This window comes from Tachyglossus aculeatus, chromosome 22 (genome assembly GCF_015852505.1).
Source record: "Tachyglossus aculeatus isolate mTacAcu1 chromosome 22, mTacAcu1.pri, whole genome shotgun sequence".
Classification (NCBI taxonomy): Eukaryota; Metazoa; Chordata; class Mammalia; order Monotremata; family Tachyglossidae; genus Tachyglossus; species Tachyglossus aculeatus.
In genome coordinates, this window is record NC_052087.1 from 52161227 (window position 1) to 52178143 (window position 16917).

General features: G+C 46.7%; 1 protein-coding gene across 2 annotated transcripts in view; it reads right to left on the minus strand.

Annotated features, from left to right (window-relative positions):
• Positions 1–16917, minus strand: part of SIRT3 (sirtuin 3) — a 28729-nt gene extending 11812 nt beyond the window's left edge. Inside the window, exons 1-5 of one of the 2 annotated variants that reach the window (XM_038764387.1) lie at positions 16593–16917; positions 10449–10590; positions 8392–8583; positions 5465–5697; positions 786–886 (exon numbers count right to left, since the gene is read on the minus strand). In XM_038764387.1, coding sequence (XP_038620315.1) covers positions 786–886; positions 5465–5697; positions 8392–8583; positions 10449–10590; positions 16593–16671 — 747 coding nt within the window. In that variant the 5' untranslated portion in view covers positions 16672–16917. The remainder of the gene's footprint in view (positions 1–785; positions 887–5464; positions 5698–8391; positions 8584–10448; positions 10591–16592) is intronic. The other variant, XM_038764388.1, reaches the window with a different exon arrangement.

Sequence of the window (16917 nt, forward strand, 5' to 3'; positions counted from 1 at the left end):
GCTAGCTCTCTTCCTCCCTTCAAGGCCCTACTGAGAGCTCACCTCCTCCAGGAGGCCTTCCCAGACTGAGCCCCTTCCTTCCTCTCCCCCTCGTCCCCCTCTCCATCCCCCCATCTTACCTCCTTCCCTTCCCCACAGCACCTGTATATATGTATATATGTTTGTACATATTCATTACTCTATTTATGTATTTATTTTACTTGTACCTATCTATTCTATTTATTTTATTTTGTTAATATGTTTGGTTTTGTTCTCTGTCTCCCCCTTTTAGACTGTGAGCCCACTGTTGGGTAGGGACTGTCTCTATATGTTGCCAACTTGGACTTCCCAAGCGCTTAGTACAGTGCTCTGCACGCAGTAAGCGCTCAATAAATACGATTGATGATGATGATGATGATATTTATTACTCTATTTATTTTACTGGTACATATCTATTCTATTTATTTTATTTTGTTAGTATGTTTGGTTTTGTTCTCCGTCTCCCCCTTCTAGACTGTGAGCCCACTGTTGGGTAGGGACCGTCTCTAGATGTTGCCAACTTGGACTTCCCAAGCGCTCAGTACAGTGCTCCGCACACAGTAAGCGCTCAATAAATACGATTGATTGATTGACAAGTGGTGGAGCCCATGACCCTCTGACACCCAGGCCCGGGCTCTAGTCACTAGGCCGTCCTGCTTCTCAGCCAGGCCGATGGACTGACGTTGGAGTGATGCCGACCCCCGGCCCTCCCCCAACTGGGGGTCCAGAGCCCCCTTTCCCGGCAGTCCCCTGCAGCATTCCCTCACCCTGAAGTCCTCGCCGGGGTACTCCCGCAGGCAGACGGTGCAGGTGGCCGAGGCGAACGTGCCGTGAGCTTCAACCAGTTTCGAAGGCGGGATCCCTGCCGCTGAAAGCCAAGCAAAGGAGGGCGGGAGGGGGCCGGGGGCACAGTTGCCACTTCCGGTCCCAATTGTGCCACTGGGTGACCCACTGACCCTGCTACGGGCACTTCCCTGTCCCCCCAAAGTCAATCATCAATTGTATTTCTTCATTTTGACCCTGCTACGGGCACTTCCCCGTCCCCCCACAGTCAATCAATTGTATTTCTTCATTTTGACCCTGCTACGGGCACTTTCCCGTCCCCCCAAAGTCAATCAATTGTATTTAATCATTTTGACCCTGCTACGGGCACTTCCCTGTCCCCCCAAAGTCAATCAATTGTATTTCTTCATTTTGACCCTGCTACGGGCACTTCCCCATCCCCCACAAAGTCAATCAATTGTATTTATTCATTTTGACCCTGCTACGGGCACTTCCCCGTCCCCCCAAAGTCAATCAATTGCATTTATTCATTTTGACCCTGCTACGGGCACTTCCCCGTCCCCCCAAAGTCAATCAATTGTATTTCTTCATTTTGACCCTGCTAAGGGCACTTCCCTGTCCCCCCAAAGTCAATCAATTGTATTTATTCATTTTGACCCTGCTAAGGGCACTTCCCCATCCCCCCAAAGTCAATCAATTGTATTTATTCATTTTGACCCTGCTACGGGCAATTCCCTGTCTCCCCAAAGTCAATCAATTGTATTTCTTCATTTTGACCCTGCTAGGGCACTTCCCTGTCCCCACAATGTCAATCAATTGTATTCTTTTTTTCTACGGTATTTGTTAAGCGCTTACCATGGGCCAGGCACTGTTCATTCATTCATTCATTCATTCATTCAATCGTATTTATTGAGCGCTTACTGTGTGCAGAGCACTGGACTAAGCGCTTTACCAGGAAATCAGGTTGGACACAGTCCCTGTCCCACCTGGGGCTCCCAGTCTTACTCCCCATTTTACAGATGGAGACTGTGAGCCCCACATGGGACAAGGACTGAGGTCCAACTGGATTTTCTTGTATCCTCCCCAGCACTTAGTACAGTGCCTGGAATCAATCAATCAATCAATTGTATTTATTGAGCGCTTACTGTGTGCAGAGCACTGGACTAAGCGCCTGGGAAGTCCAAGTTGGCAACATCTAGAGACGGTCCCTACCCAACAGTGGGCTCACAGTCTAGAAGGGGGAGACAGAGAACAAAACATATTAACAAAATAAAATAAATAGAACAAATATGTACAAATAAATAGAGTAATAAATACGTACAAACATATATACATATATACAGGTGCTGTGGGGAAGAAGCGCTTAACACGCGCTCAGAGAAGCAGCGTGGCTCAATGCAAAGCGCACGGGCTTTGGAGTCAGTGGTCATGGGTTCAAATCCCGGCTCCGCCAATTGTCAGCTGTGTGACTTTGGGCAAGTCACTTCACTTCTCTGGGCCTCAGTGATCTCATCTGTAAAATGGGGATTTTTTTAAAATGGCATTTATTAAGCGCTTACTATGTGCAAAGCACTGTTCTAAGCGCTGGGGAGGTTACAAGGTGATCAGTTTGTCCCGACTGAGCCCCCTGTGGGGCAACCTGATCACGTCGTAACCTCCCCAGCGCTTAGAACAGTGCTTTGCACATAGTAAGTGCTTAATAAATGCCATTATTATTATTATTTATTAACAAACACCACTATTATTACACATGCCTTTTTACTGTCGTTTGGAGAAGCATCATGGCACAGTGGAAAGAGCCCGGGCTTGGGAGCCAGAGGTCATGGGTTCTAATCCCGGCTCCGCCACGTGTCAGCTGTGAGACTTTGGGCAAGTTACTTAACTTCTCTGGGCCTCAGTTACCTCATCTGTAAAATGGGAATGAAGAATGTGAGCCCCATGTGGGATAACCTGATCACCTTGTATCCTCACCCGGCGTTTAGAACAGTGCTTCACACATAGGAAGCACTTAACAAATGCCAGTATTATTATTATTATTATTCTTATTAAAATACAATAGAGTTGGCTTCCAGTCTAAACCAGCATTTCACACAGTGCTTGGCACATGGACAGCACCTGTATATATGTATATATGTTTGTACGTATTTATTACTCTATTTATTTATTTATTTTACTTGTGCATATCTATTCTATTTATTTTATTTTGTTAATATGTTTTGTTTTGTTCTCTGTCTCCCCCATCTAGACTGTGAGCCCACTGTTGGGTAGGGACCGTCTCTAGATGTTGCCAACTTGCACTTCCCAAGAGCTTAGTACAGTGCTCTGCACACAGTTAAGCGCTCAATAAATACGACTGAATGAATGAATGAATGAATGGCATACATCTAACAAATTCCACAATTACTTTTAGTAGTATTAGGGGCCCTGAGGGAATGGGAGAGGAATCAATCAATCAATCATATTTATTGAGCGCTTACTAAGTCACTTCACTTCTCTGGGCCTCAGTGACCTCATCTGGAAAATGGGAATGAAGACTGTGAGCCCCCCGTGGGACAACCTGATCACCTTGTAACCTCCCCAGCGCTTAGAACAGTGCTTTGCACATAGTAAGCGCTTAACAAATGCCATCATTATTATTATTATTATTACTAAGCGCCTTGAGTGTGTCAAACAGGGAGAAGCAGGGTTCATAATAAGAATAATAATTGTGGCATTTTAAGCGCTTCTGAGTGCCTGGGTAGATTCATTCATTCATTCAATTGTATTTATTGAGCACTTACTGTGTGCAGAGCACTGTACTAAGCGCTTGGGAAGTACAAGTCGGCAACATATAGAGACGGTCCCTACCCAACAGTGGGCTCACAGTCTAGAAGGGGGAGACAGGCAACAAAACAATACATATTAACAAAATAAGATAAATAGAATATGTACAAATACAATAGAGTAATAAATACATACATATATACATTCATTCATTCAAAGAAGTTAATTGAGTTGGCCACAGTTCCTGTCCCACATAGGGCTCACAGTCTTAATCCCCGTTTGACAGATGAGGAAACTGAGGCACAGTGACTTTTCCAAGGTCACACAGCAGACAAGTGGTGGAGCTGGGATTAGAACCCAGGTCCTTTAGACTCACAGCTCCTCCCCCAACAGTTCAGGACAGGTGGAAGGATCAAAGGGCACAGTCTTCTAGACCGTGAGCCCACTGTTGGGTAGGGACTGCCTCTATATGTTGCCAACTTGGACTTCCCAAGCGCTTAGTACAGTGCTCTGCACACCGTAAGTGCTCAATAAATACGATCGATTGATTGATTGATTCCAGGCACTGTACTAAGTTCTGGGGAGGATACAAGAAAATCCAGCAGCCGCATGAAGTATGGATTGAAGTGGGGAGAGACACGAGGATGGAAGATCAGAGAGAAGGCTGGTGCAGCAGTCCAGACGGGATAGGATGAGAGCTCGAATGAGTAAGCGCTCAATAAATAGGATTGGATGAACGAATAATGAATGAATCAATACCACCGATGGATTGATTGATGCTCAATCAATCAATCGCATTTATTGAGCGCTTACTGTGTGCAGAGCACTGGACTAAGCGCTTGGGAAGTCCAAGCTGGCAACATATAGAGACGGTCCCTACCCAACAGTGGGAGTTCATCATCAATCGTATTTATTGAGCGCTTACTGTGTGCAGAGCACTGTACTAAGTTCAGAGCGCTGATAGTGGTGGAGGTTTGAGACCCCTCCAATACGCCCCGGCCGCAGCCCAAGGGAAGGGGCACCTGCTGGACTCGTCCCCCCGGGACATGACTCCCCTTCACCGACCCCCGAGATCGGGGGGTTAATAATAATAATAATAATAATAATAATAATAATGGCATTTATTAAGCGCTTACTATGTGCAGAGCACTGTTCTAAGCGCTGGGGGGATACAAGGTGATCAAGTTGTCCCACGTGGGGCTCACAGTCTTAATCCCCATTTTACAGATGAGGTAACTGAGGCTCAGAGAAGTGAAGTGACTTGCCCAAAGTCACACAGCTGACCACCGGCGGAGCCGGGATTTGAACCCATGACCTCTGACTCCAAAGCCCGGGCTCTTTTCCACTGAGCCACGCTGCTTCTCTTACAAGTTGGCAACATCTAGGGACAGTCCCTACCCAACAGTGGGCTCACACTCCAAAAGGGGGAGACAGGGAACAAAACCAAACATACTAACAAAATAAAATAAATAGAATAGATATGTACAAGTAAAATAGAGTAATAAATCTGTACAAACATATATACATCTATACAGGTGCTGTGGGGAAGGGAAGGAGGTAAGATGGGGGGGGATGTAGAGGGCCTCAGTTCCCCCATCTGTAAAATGGGGATTAAGACTGTGAGCCCACCTTGGGACAACCTGATCAATCGTATTTATTGAGCGCTTACTGTGTGTGCAGAGCACTGTACTAAGCGCTTGGGAAGTACAAGCCGGCAACATACAGAGACAGTCCCTACCCAACAGCGGGCTCACAGTCTAGAAGGGGGAGACAGAGAACAAAACCGAACATCCTAACAAAATTAGATAAGTAGAATAGATATGTAGAAGATAAATACATAGATGGGGGTTCCTCCCGTCTCCCCCATCACACCCCTCCCTTCTTGGGGGGCGTCCCTCACCCCGCTCCAGCCCGTCGATGTTCTGGGTGTAGAGCCGCAGGAGGAGGCCCTTGTCGTGGAGGAGGCGAAGGAAGTAGTGGGCGAAGTTGGGCCGGTAGTTGCCGGGGTACAGCTCCTTGGCCAGCGCGAAGAAGGGCTTGGGGTCCCGGGAGAAGAAGGCCAGTTCGAAGATGGCCTCGGGGTAAGGGACGGCGTACCGCTGGACGTTGCTATACAGACCGCTCCCGGGCGACCTGCACGGCGGAGTGGACGGAGCCCGGGCCTGGGTGTCAGCCGGTCCTGGGTTCCAATCCCGGCTCGGCCCCCCTTCTTTTATAATAGCATTTATTAAGCGCTTACTATGTGCAAAGCGCCGCTCTAAGCGCTGGGGAATCAATCAATCAATCAATCAATCAATCGTATTTATTGAGCGCTTACTATGTGCAGAGCACTGTACTAAGCGCTTGGGAAGTACAAATTGGCATCACATAGAGACAGTCCCTACCCGATAGTGGGCTCACAGTCTAAAAGGGGGAGACAGAGAACAGAACCAAACATACCAACAAAATAAAATAAGTAGGATAGAAATGTACAAGTAAAATAAATAAATAAATAAATAAACAGAGTAATAAATATGTACAACCATATATACATATATACAGGTGCTGTGGGGAGGGGAAGGCGGTAAGGCGGGGGGATGGAGAGGGGGACGAGGGGGAGAGGAAAGAAGGGGCTCAGTCTGGGAAGGCCTCCTGGAGGAGGTGAGCTCTCAGCAGGGCCTTGAAGGAAGGAAGAGAGCTAGCTTGGCGGATGGGCAGAGGGAGGGCATTCCAGGCCCGGGGGAAGATTACAAGGTGATCAGGCTGTCCCACGGGGGGGCTCACAGCCTTCATGATCCCCATTTTCCAGATGAGGGAACCGAGGCTCAGAGAAGTTAAATGACTTGCCCAAGGTCATCATCATCAATCGTATTTATTGAGCGCTTACTGTGTGCAGAGCACTGGACTAAGCGCTTGGGAAGTCCAAGTTGGCAACATAGAGAGACGGTCCCTACCCAACAGTGGGCTCACAGTCTAAGAGGGGGCTCACAGTCTAAAAGTCACACAGCATACGCGTGGCGGAGCCGGGATTCGAACCCACGACCTCTGACTCCAAAGCCCGAGCTCTTTCCACTGAGCCACGCTGCTTCCCCAAGACAAGGCCCCTCGTCTGCTGTGGGACCTTGGGCAAGTCCCTTCACTTCCTCTGTGCCTCAGTTCCCTCCTCTGGAAATGGGGATTGAGACTGGGAGCCCCATGTGGGACAGGGAGTGGGTCCACCCCGATTTACTCATACCCGCCCCAGCGCTTAGTACAGTGCCCGGCACAACGTAAGCGCTTAACAAATACCACAATTATTATGGTGTAAAATACTATTATTATATAATATACATTATATTATGTTATTATTACAGTATTATAGAGAAGCAACGTGGCTTAGTGGAAAGAGCCCGGGCTTTGGAGTCAGAGGTCATGGGTTCAAATCCCAGCTCCGCCAATTGTCAGCTGTGTGACTTTGGGCAAGTCACTTCACTTCTCTGGGCCTCAGTTCCCTCATCTGTAAAATGGGGATTAAGACTGTGAGCCCCCCCGTGGGACAACCTGATCACTTTGTAACCTCCCCAGCGCTTAGAACAGTGCCTTGCACATAGTGAGCGCTTAATAAATGCCATTATTATTATTATTATGGGGAGGGGGCGGCTCAGGCCTCCCACGGGAGGGCGGACTGGTCCAGGGAGAAGGGGAAAGATGGGATGGGGGGAGCCGAGGTACTTCCCCAGTGCTTAGAACAGTGCTTTGCACATAGTAAGCGCTTAATAGAAGAAGCAGCGTGGCTCAGCGGAAAGAGCACGGGCTTTGGAGTCAGAGATCATGGGTTCGAATCCCGGCTCCACCACGTCTGCTGTGTGACCTTAGGCAAGTCACTGAACTTCTCTTTCCCCCTCCTTCTCCTCTCCTCGTCCTGCCCTTCCCTCCTCTTTCCCCAAACCCTCTCCTCCTCTTTCCCCTCTCCGTCTCGTCTCCTCTCCCCGAACTCCGCTCCCCCTCTTCCCTTCTCCTCCTCCGCTTTCCCTCTTTCCCCCCTCCTACTCTTCTCCCAATCCGCTCCTCTCTTCCCTTCCCCTCCCCCCCAGCCTCACTGCTCCTCTTTTCCCCTCCAATCCCACTCCTCTTTTTTTCCTCTCCTCCTTTTCCCCTCCAAACCTCCTGCTCTCCCCCCCACCACATCAGAAGCAGCGTGACTCAATGGAAACAGCACGGGCTTGGGAGCTCATGGGTTCATATCCCTACTCTGCCAATTGTCAGCTGTGTGACTTCGGGCAAGTCACTTAACTTCTCTGTGCCTCAGTTACCTCATCTGTAAAATGGGGATGAAGACTGTGAGCCCCACGTGGGACAACCGCCCCAGCGCTTAGAACAGTGCTTTGCACATAGTGAGCGCTTAACAAATGCCATTATTATTATTATTATTATTAAAATAAGGATTAAAACTGTGAGCCCGATGTGGAACCACCTGATCACCTTGTATCACCCCAGCGCTTAGAACAGTGCTTCGCACATAGCAAGCGCTTAACAAATACCATTATTATTATTCTCTGAGCCTCAGTTATCTCATCTGTAAAATGGGGATTAAGACTGTGAGCCCCCCGTGGGGCAACTTGATCACCTTGTATCTCCCCCAGCACTTAGAACAGTGCTCTGCACATAGTAAGCGCTTAACAAATGCCATTATTATTATTATTATTATTATTATTGTTCTCTGTCTCCCCCTTTTAGACTGTGAGCCCACTGTTGGGTAGGGACCGTCTCTATATGTTGCCAACTTGTACTTCCCAAGCGTGCTCTGCACACAGTAAGCGCTCAATAAATACGATTGATGATTGATTGATTGATTGATTGATTGATTACCTGAAGTCCGGGATGCCACTGGGGGTGCTGATGCCCGCCCCCGCCATGACCACGAGGCGATGGCACTCCTGACGTCGGATCCGCTCGGCGATGTCCCGCAGGGAGAGTCCCTCCCGTCCGCCGCTCTCTCCTCCGGTTCTGAGGGAGTCCGTGACCCCCGGGGTCAGGGAGAACAACCTTGGGCCGCACGGTCTGCGGGGGACACGGTGGAACGGGGCAATGGAGGGAGGGAAAGCCCACCCAGGGGGCAGGGGAACTACCCCCTCTAATCAATCAATCAATCAATCAATCGTATTTATTTATTTATTTTAGACTGTGAGCCCACTGTTGGGTAGGGACTGTCTCTATATGTTGCCAATTTGTACCTCCCAAGCGCTTAGTCCAGTGCTCTGCACACAGTAAGCGCTCCATAAATACGACTGATGATGATGATTTATTGAGCGCTTACTGTGTGCAGAGCACTGGACTAAGCACTCCAATGCCAACCTTCTCCCTGGACCTCGCTCTCTAAGCACTTAACAAATACCATTATTATTATTATTATTATTAGGGATAGGGTCTACCAATTCTAGCGTAAATACTATTGATGGATTGGCCTAGGGGAAAGAGCACGGGCCTAGGCGTCAGAGGACTTGGGTTCTAATCTCGGTTCAGCCACCTATTTGCTGTTAATAATAACAATAATAATAGCACTTATTAAGCGCTTACTATGTGCAAAGCACTGTTCTAAGCGCTGGGGAGGTTACAAGGTGATCAGGTTGTCCCACGGGGGGCTCACAGTCTTCATCCCCATTTTACAGATGAGGTCACTGAGGCCCAGAGAAGTGAAGTGACTTGCCCCAAGTCACACAGCTGACAATTGGCAAAGCCGGGATACGAACCCATGACCTCTGGCTCCAAAGCCCGGGCTCTTTCCACTGAGCCACGCTGCTTCTCAAACATATTTACTATTCTATTTATTTTGTTAATGATGTGCATCTAGCTTTCCCTCTGTTTATTCTGATGACTTGACACCTGTCCACATGTTTTTTTTGTCGTCTGTCTCCCCCTTCTAGACGGTGAGCCCGTCGTTGGGTAGGGCCCGTCTCTCTCCATTGCCGACTTGTTCTTCCCAAGCGCTTAGTCCAGTGCTCCGCACACAGTAAGCACTCAATAACTACGACTGAATTCATTCATTCATTCAATTGTATTTATTGAGCGCTAACTGTGTGCGGAGCACTGGACTAAGCGCTTGGGAAGTCCAAGTTGGCAACATACAGAGACAGTCCCTACCCAACAGCGGGCTCACTGTCTAGAAGGGGGAGACAGAACATGAATGAATGAATGGGGCTCACAGTCTTAATCCCCATTCTCCCGAAGCGGTACCTGAAGCAGAGAAGGGAAGTGACTTGCTCAAGGTCACACAGCAGACAAGTGGCAGGGCCGGGATTTAGAACCCGGGCTCTAGCCACTGGACCATGCTGCTTCCCACATTTCTCCTCCCCAAGCCTGCTCCTCTAGCCTCAATCCCCATCAGGACCCTCCCACCACCCCCCTAGCACACATACACACACACACACACAAACACACAAACACACACACACACACACACACACTCGCCTACTGAGCTGGTGGCACCCCAGGAAATCATCATCATCATCAATCGTATTTATTGAGCGCTTACTATGTGCAGAGCACTGTACTAAGCGCTTGGGAAGTACAAGTTGGCAACATCTAGAGACAGCCCCTACCCAACAGTGGGCTCACAGTCTAAAAGGGGGAGACAGAGAACAAAACCAAACATACTAACAAAATAAAATAAATAGAATAGATATGTACAAATAAAATAAATAGAGTAAAAGATATGTACAAACATATATACATATATACAGGTGCTGTGGGGAAGGGAAGGAGGTAAGATGGGGGGGATGGAGGGGGGAGGAGGGGGAGAGGAAGGAAGGGGCTGAGTGTGGGAAGGCCTCCTGGAGGAGGTGAGCTCTCAGCAGGGCCTTGAAGGGAGGAAGAGAGCGAGCTTGGCGGATGGGCAGAGGGAGGAAATGCTGGGAACCCTGCCCCACCTCAGCCCCCGGGTGCCCGCCGCCCGGTCAGTGCCGCCTGCCAAGCCCCCGGCGTGACCTGATCCCGGTGGTCCTCGGATTGGGAGTTTCCAGTTGTGACCTCGCTGGCTGTGGACACAGAGGGCCCTCCACCCTAGGACAACTGGGAGAGAGAGAATAATAATCATTATTATAATTATGGTATTTGTACATATCTTTATTTTACTTGTACATATCTATTCTATTTATTTTATTTTGTTAGTATGTTTGGTTTTGTTCTCTGCCTCCCCCTTTTAGACTGTGAGCCCACTGGTGGGTAGGGACTGTCTCTATATGTTGCCAACTTGGACTTCCCAAGTGCTTAGTACAGTGCTCTGCACACAGTAAGCGCTCAATAAATACGATTGATGACGATGACTTGATATGTGCCAGGCACTGGACTAAGCACTGGGGTGGATATTCATTCATTCAATCAATCGTATTTATTGAGCGCTTACGGTGTGCAGAGCACTGGACTAAGCGCTTGGGAAGTCCAAGTTGGCAACATATAGAGACGGTCCCTACCCAACAGTGGGCTCACAGTCTAAAAGGGGGAGACGGAGAACAAAACCAAACATACTAACAAAATAAAATAAATAGAATAAATATGTACAAGTAAAATAAATAGTGTAACAAATATGCACAAACATCTATACATATATACAGGTGCTGTGGGGAAGGGAAGGAGGTAAGGTGGGGGGGATGGAGAAGGGGAGGAGGGGGAGAGGAAGGAGGGGGCTCAGTCTGGGAAGGCCTCCTGGAGGAGGTGAGCTCTCAGGATATGGACTCTTCCCCCTCCTCCCCCTTCCCATCCCCTCCGCCTTCCCTCCTTCCCTTCCCCACAGCACCTGTATATGTGCATATATGTTTGTACGTATTTATTACTCTATTTTATTTGGACATATTTATTCTCTTTATTTTATTTTGTTAATATGTTTTGTTTTGTTCTCTGTCTCCCCCTTCTAGACTGTGAGCCCACTGTTGGGTAGGGACCGTCTCTAGATGTTGCCAACTTGTACTTCCCAAGTGCTTAGTACAGTGCTCTGCACACAAAAAGCACTCAATAAATACCATTGAATGAATGAATGAATGACTATTTTATTTGTACGTATTTATTCTATTTATTTTATTTTGTTAATGTGTTTTGTTTCGTTCTCTGTCTCCCCCTTCTAGACTGGGAGCCCACTGTTGGGTAGGGACCGTCTCTAGATGTTGCCAACTTGTACTTCCCAAGCGCTTAGTCCAGTGCTCTGCACGCAGTAAGCACTCAATAAATACGATTGAATGAATGAATGAATTACTCTATTTATTCATTCATTTTATTTGTACATATTTATTCTATTTATTTGATTTTGTTAATGTTTTGTTTTGTTCTCTGTCTCCCCCTTCTAGACTGTGAGCCCACTGTTGGGTAGGGACCATCTCTATATGTTGCCAACTTGTACTTCCCAAGCGCTTAGTACAGTGCTCTGCACACAGTAAGCGCTCAATAAATATGATTGATCATAGGCAGTGAACGCATGGCCTAACAGAAAGAGCCTGGGGCATGCCTGAGAGTCAGAAGGGCAGGGTTCTAATCCTGCCTCTGTCACTTGTCTGCTGTGTGTGACGCTGGGCAAGTCACTTCACACTTCTGGGCCTCAGTGACCTCATCTGGAAAATGGATTAAGACTGTGAGCCCCATGTGAGATGTGGAGAGAAGCAGCGTGGCTCAGCGGAAAGAGCCCGGGCTTGGGAGTCAGAGGTCGTGGGTTCTAATCCTGGCTCTGCCACTTGTTAGTTGTGTGACTTGGGGAAAGTCACTTAACTTCTCTGGGCCTCAGTTCCCTCATCTGTAAAATGGGGATGAAGACTGTGAGCCCCCCGTGGGACAACCTTGATTACCCTGTATCCCCCAACCAGTGCTTAGAACAGTGCTTGGCACATAGTAAGCGCTTAACAAATACCAACATTAATAATAATGATGGTATTTGTTAAGCGCTTACTATGTGCCAAGCGCTGGGGAGGTTACAAAGTGATCAGGTTGTCCCACCGGGGGCTCACAGTTTTAATCCCCATTTTACAGATGAGGTAACTGAGGCCCAGAGAAGTGAAGTGACTTGCCCAAAATCACACAGCTGATGGTTGGCGGAGCTGGGATTTGAACCCATGACCTCTGACTCCAAAGCCCGTACTCTTAATTGACTGGCTTATATAATAATTATGGTATTTGTTAAGTGCTTACTATGTGCCAAGCACTGTTCTAAGCGCTGGGGGAGATACAAGTGAATCAGGTTGTCCCACATGGGGCTCACAGTCTTAATCCCCATTTTACAGATGAGGTAACTGAGGCTCAGGGAAGTTAAGTGGCTTGCCCAAAGTCACACAGCAGACAAGTGGTGGAGCGGAATTGGAACCCACGCCCTCTGACTCCCAAGCCCGGGCTCTCTCCGCTAAGCCACACTGCTTCCCGTGCACAGTGATGATTGATTAGAACAGTGCATGGCACATAGTAAGCGCTTAACAAATACCATTAACTCCCCCCCAAAAAACTCCGTTAACTCTGATAAACACATAGTAAACGCTTAACAAATACCATAATAATATTATTATTCTCTCTCTCTCCATTTTCCCAGTGTGGAGGGCCCTCTGTGTGCTCTACTAAATACTTAGTCCAATGCTCTGAACAGGGTAAGCACTCAGTAAGTTCTATTAATAATAATAATATTAAAAATAATATTTAATTTCTATTTAAAAAAAAATAATAATATTTGTTAAGCACTTACAAGCACTGTTCTAAGTACTGGAATAGATACAAGGTAATTAGGTTGTCTCACGTGGGGCTCACAGCCTTAATCCCCATTTTGTAGATGAGGTAACTGAGGCACAGATAAATTAAGTGACTTGCCCAAGGCCACACAGCAGACAATAATAATAATAATAATGGCATTTATTAAGCGCTTACTATGTGCCAAGCACTGTTCTAAGCGCTGGGGAGGATACAAGGTGATCAGGTTGTCCCATGGGGGGCTCACTGTCTAAATCCCCATTTTACAGATGAGGCTACTGAGGCACAAAGAAGTGAAGTGACTTGCCCAAAGTCACACAGCTGACAAGTGGCGGAGCCGGCATTAGAACCCATGACCTCTGACTCCCAAGCCCGGGCTCTTTCCACTAAGCCACGCTGCTTCTATTGATAATGGCTCTGCCAATTATCAGCTGTGTGACTTTGGGCAAGTCACTTAACTTCTCTGTGCCTCAGTTCCCTCATCTGTAAAATGGGGATTAAGACTGTGAGCCCCTCGTGGGACAACCTGATCACCTTGTAACCTCCCCAGCGCTTAGAACAGTGCTTTGCACATAGTAAGCGCTTAATAAATGCCATCATTATTATTATTATTATAAGGACGATGGCAGGGCCCTAATTTCATCAACCTGGGTTCCAATAACAGCTCTGCCACAAGTCTGCCGTGTGACCTTGGGTAAGTCATTTCACTTTGTGAAGGCACTCCGTGTCTCAGTCACCTCATCTGTAAAATGGGGTAACTAAGATTGTGAGCCCCATGTGGGACAGGGACTGTGTCCAACCTGATTATCCTGTAGGGAAGCAGCATGGCTTAGTGGACAGAGCCCAGCCTTGGGAGTCAGAAGGACCTGGGTTCTAATCCCAGCTCTACCACAGGTCTGCTGGGTGACCTTGGGCAAGTCACTTCACTTCCCTGGGCCTGTTACCTCATCTGTAAAATGAGGATTATTATTATCATTATATATTATATTATATTATATTATATAATGTTATATAATAATAATATAATAATATAGTATATTACTATATTATATATAATATATCATATATCATATTGTATTATATGTTGTACAGCATAGTAAATATTATTATATATTTCTGTTATATATTATATGATTTATTATATGTTATCATATAATGTATTATTATATATAATATAATATATGTATCATTATATAGCATATATTATATTTTATATATTATATGCAATATACAATAAGTATATTATATATAATAATACATAATAATATATATTATTATATATAATAATAATAATAGTATTTGTAAAGCGCTTAATATATGCTGGACCCTGTATTAAACGCTGAAGTGGATACAAGCAAATTGGGTTGGACAGTCCCTGTCCCACATAGGGCTTCCAGCCTCAATCCCCATTTCCCAGATAACTGAGGCCCAGAGAATAATAATAATAATAATTAATAATAATGGCATTTATTAAGTGCTTACTATGTGCAAACCACTGTTCTAAGCGCTAGGGAGGTTACAAGGTGATTAGGTTATCCCACGGGGGGCTCACAGTCTTCATCCCCATTTTCCAGATGAGGGAACTGAGGCCCAGAGAAGTGAAGTGACTTGCCCAAAGTCACTCAGCGGACAATTGGCAGAGCTGGGATTTGAACCCATGACCTGACTCCTCAGCCCGTGCTCTTTCCACTGAGTCACGCTGCTTCTCTAAGCGCTTAATAAATGCCATTATTATTATTATCATTATTATATAGTAACGTTGGTATTTCTTACCCCAGCGCTTCGTACAGTGCCTGGCACATGGCAAGCGCTTTAACACAATCAATCAATCAATTGTATTTTGAGTGCTTACTGTGTGCAGAGCACTGTACTAAGCGCTTGGGAAGTACAAGTTGGCAACATCTAGAGACAGTCCCTACCCAACAGTGGGCTCACAGTCTAGAAGGGGGAGACACAGAACAAGACCAAACATATTAACAAAATAAAATAAATAGAATAGATATGTACAAGTAAAATAAATAGAGTAATAAATATGTACAAACATATATACATTGGGGAAGCAGCGTGGCTTCGTGGAAAGAGCCCGGGCTTTGGAGTCAGAGGTCATGGGTTCAAATCCCGGCTCCGCCGCTTGTCAGCTGGGTGACTTTGGGCAAGTCACTTCACTTCACTGTGCCTCAGTTACCTCATCTGTAAAATGGGGATTGATTGTGAGCCCCATATGGGACAACCTGATCACCTTGTATCCTCCCCAGCGCTTAGAACAGTGCTTGGCACATAGTAAGCGCTTAACAAATACCAAAAATTAAATTAATTATATATACATATGTACAGGTGCTGTGGGGAAGGGAAGGAGGTAAGACGTGGGGGGGAGAGGAAAGAACACAGACATACACCCCCTAAAATAAAATAAAACTTTCATTCAATTCATTCAATCAATCAATCAATCGTATTTATTGAGTGCTTACTGTGTGCAGAGCACTGTACTAAGCGCTTGGGAAGTACAAGTTGGCAACATATAGAGACAGTCCCTACCCAACAGTGGGCTCCCATTCAATCGCGTTCTCTGGGCGTTTAGTGTGTGCCAACTGCTGTAAGAAGCGCTCCCAAGGCTCCGATTGCTGCCAACCTGATCACCTTGTAACCTCCCCAGCGCTTAGAACAGTGTTTTGCACATAGTAAGCGCTTAATCATCAATCGTATTTCATCAATCGTATTTATTGAGCGCTTACTGTGTGCAGAGCACTGGACTAAGCGCTTGGGAAGTACAAGTTGGCAACATCTAGAGACAGTCCCTACCCAACAGTGGGCTCACAGTCTAAAAGGGGGAGACAGAGAACAAAACCAAACATACTAACAAAATAAAGTAAATAGAATAGATATGTACAAGTAGAGTAACAAATATGTACAAACATATATACATACATGCATATATACATACATAATGTGTATATATACACATTAATAAATGTCATTATTATTATTCTGTGCAAAGCACTGTTCTAAGCACATAGTTTGCCTCTGACCTTCCCGGGCTCAGCTCCTGGGACCCCCACCCCAAAACCTGATGCCCCCAAAGCTAGAGGGCTGTGCCAGTCATCATCATCATCAATCGTATTTATTGAGCGCTTACTGTGTGCAGAGCACTGCACTAAGCGCTTGGGAAGTCCAAGTTGGCAACATCTAGAGACAGTCCCTACCCAACAGTGGGCTCACAGTCTAAAAGGGGGAGACAGAGAACAAAACCAAACATACTAACAAAATAAAATAAATAGAATAGATAGGTACAAGTAAAATAAATAAATAAATAGAGTAATAAATATGTACAAACAGGCCACCCGCCCCCAGCCCCGGCTCACCTCCTGAGCCCCGCAGGCCCGGACAGGGAAGAAGCACCTTTCTGGCTGCAGAGAATCCAGCCTGACACCCCAACCCCATTTTGCTCCCCAAATTTCCCTGCCCCTGCCCTCTGCCAACTGGTGGAGCCCCCCTGACAGCAGCCTGGCAGGTGTGTGCCCACCCTGCCAGGCGGCTACGTGGCAGAAAGCGGCTGCAGAGAAGTGGGGAGCTGTAGATCCCCCTGGCACCCCCTCTTTGACTTTCTGTGCCCCCCAGGAGGGGGGAAGGACACAACCCCTGCTTCTGTTGGCTCACAAAGGACTGAAACACAGGCCTTTACCACCA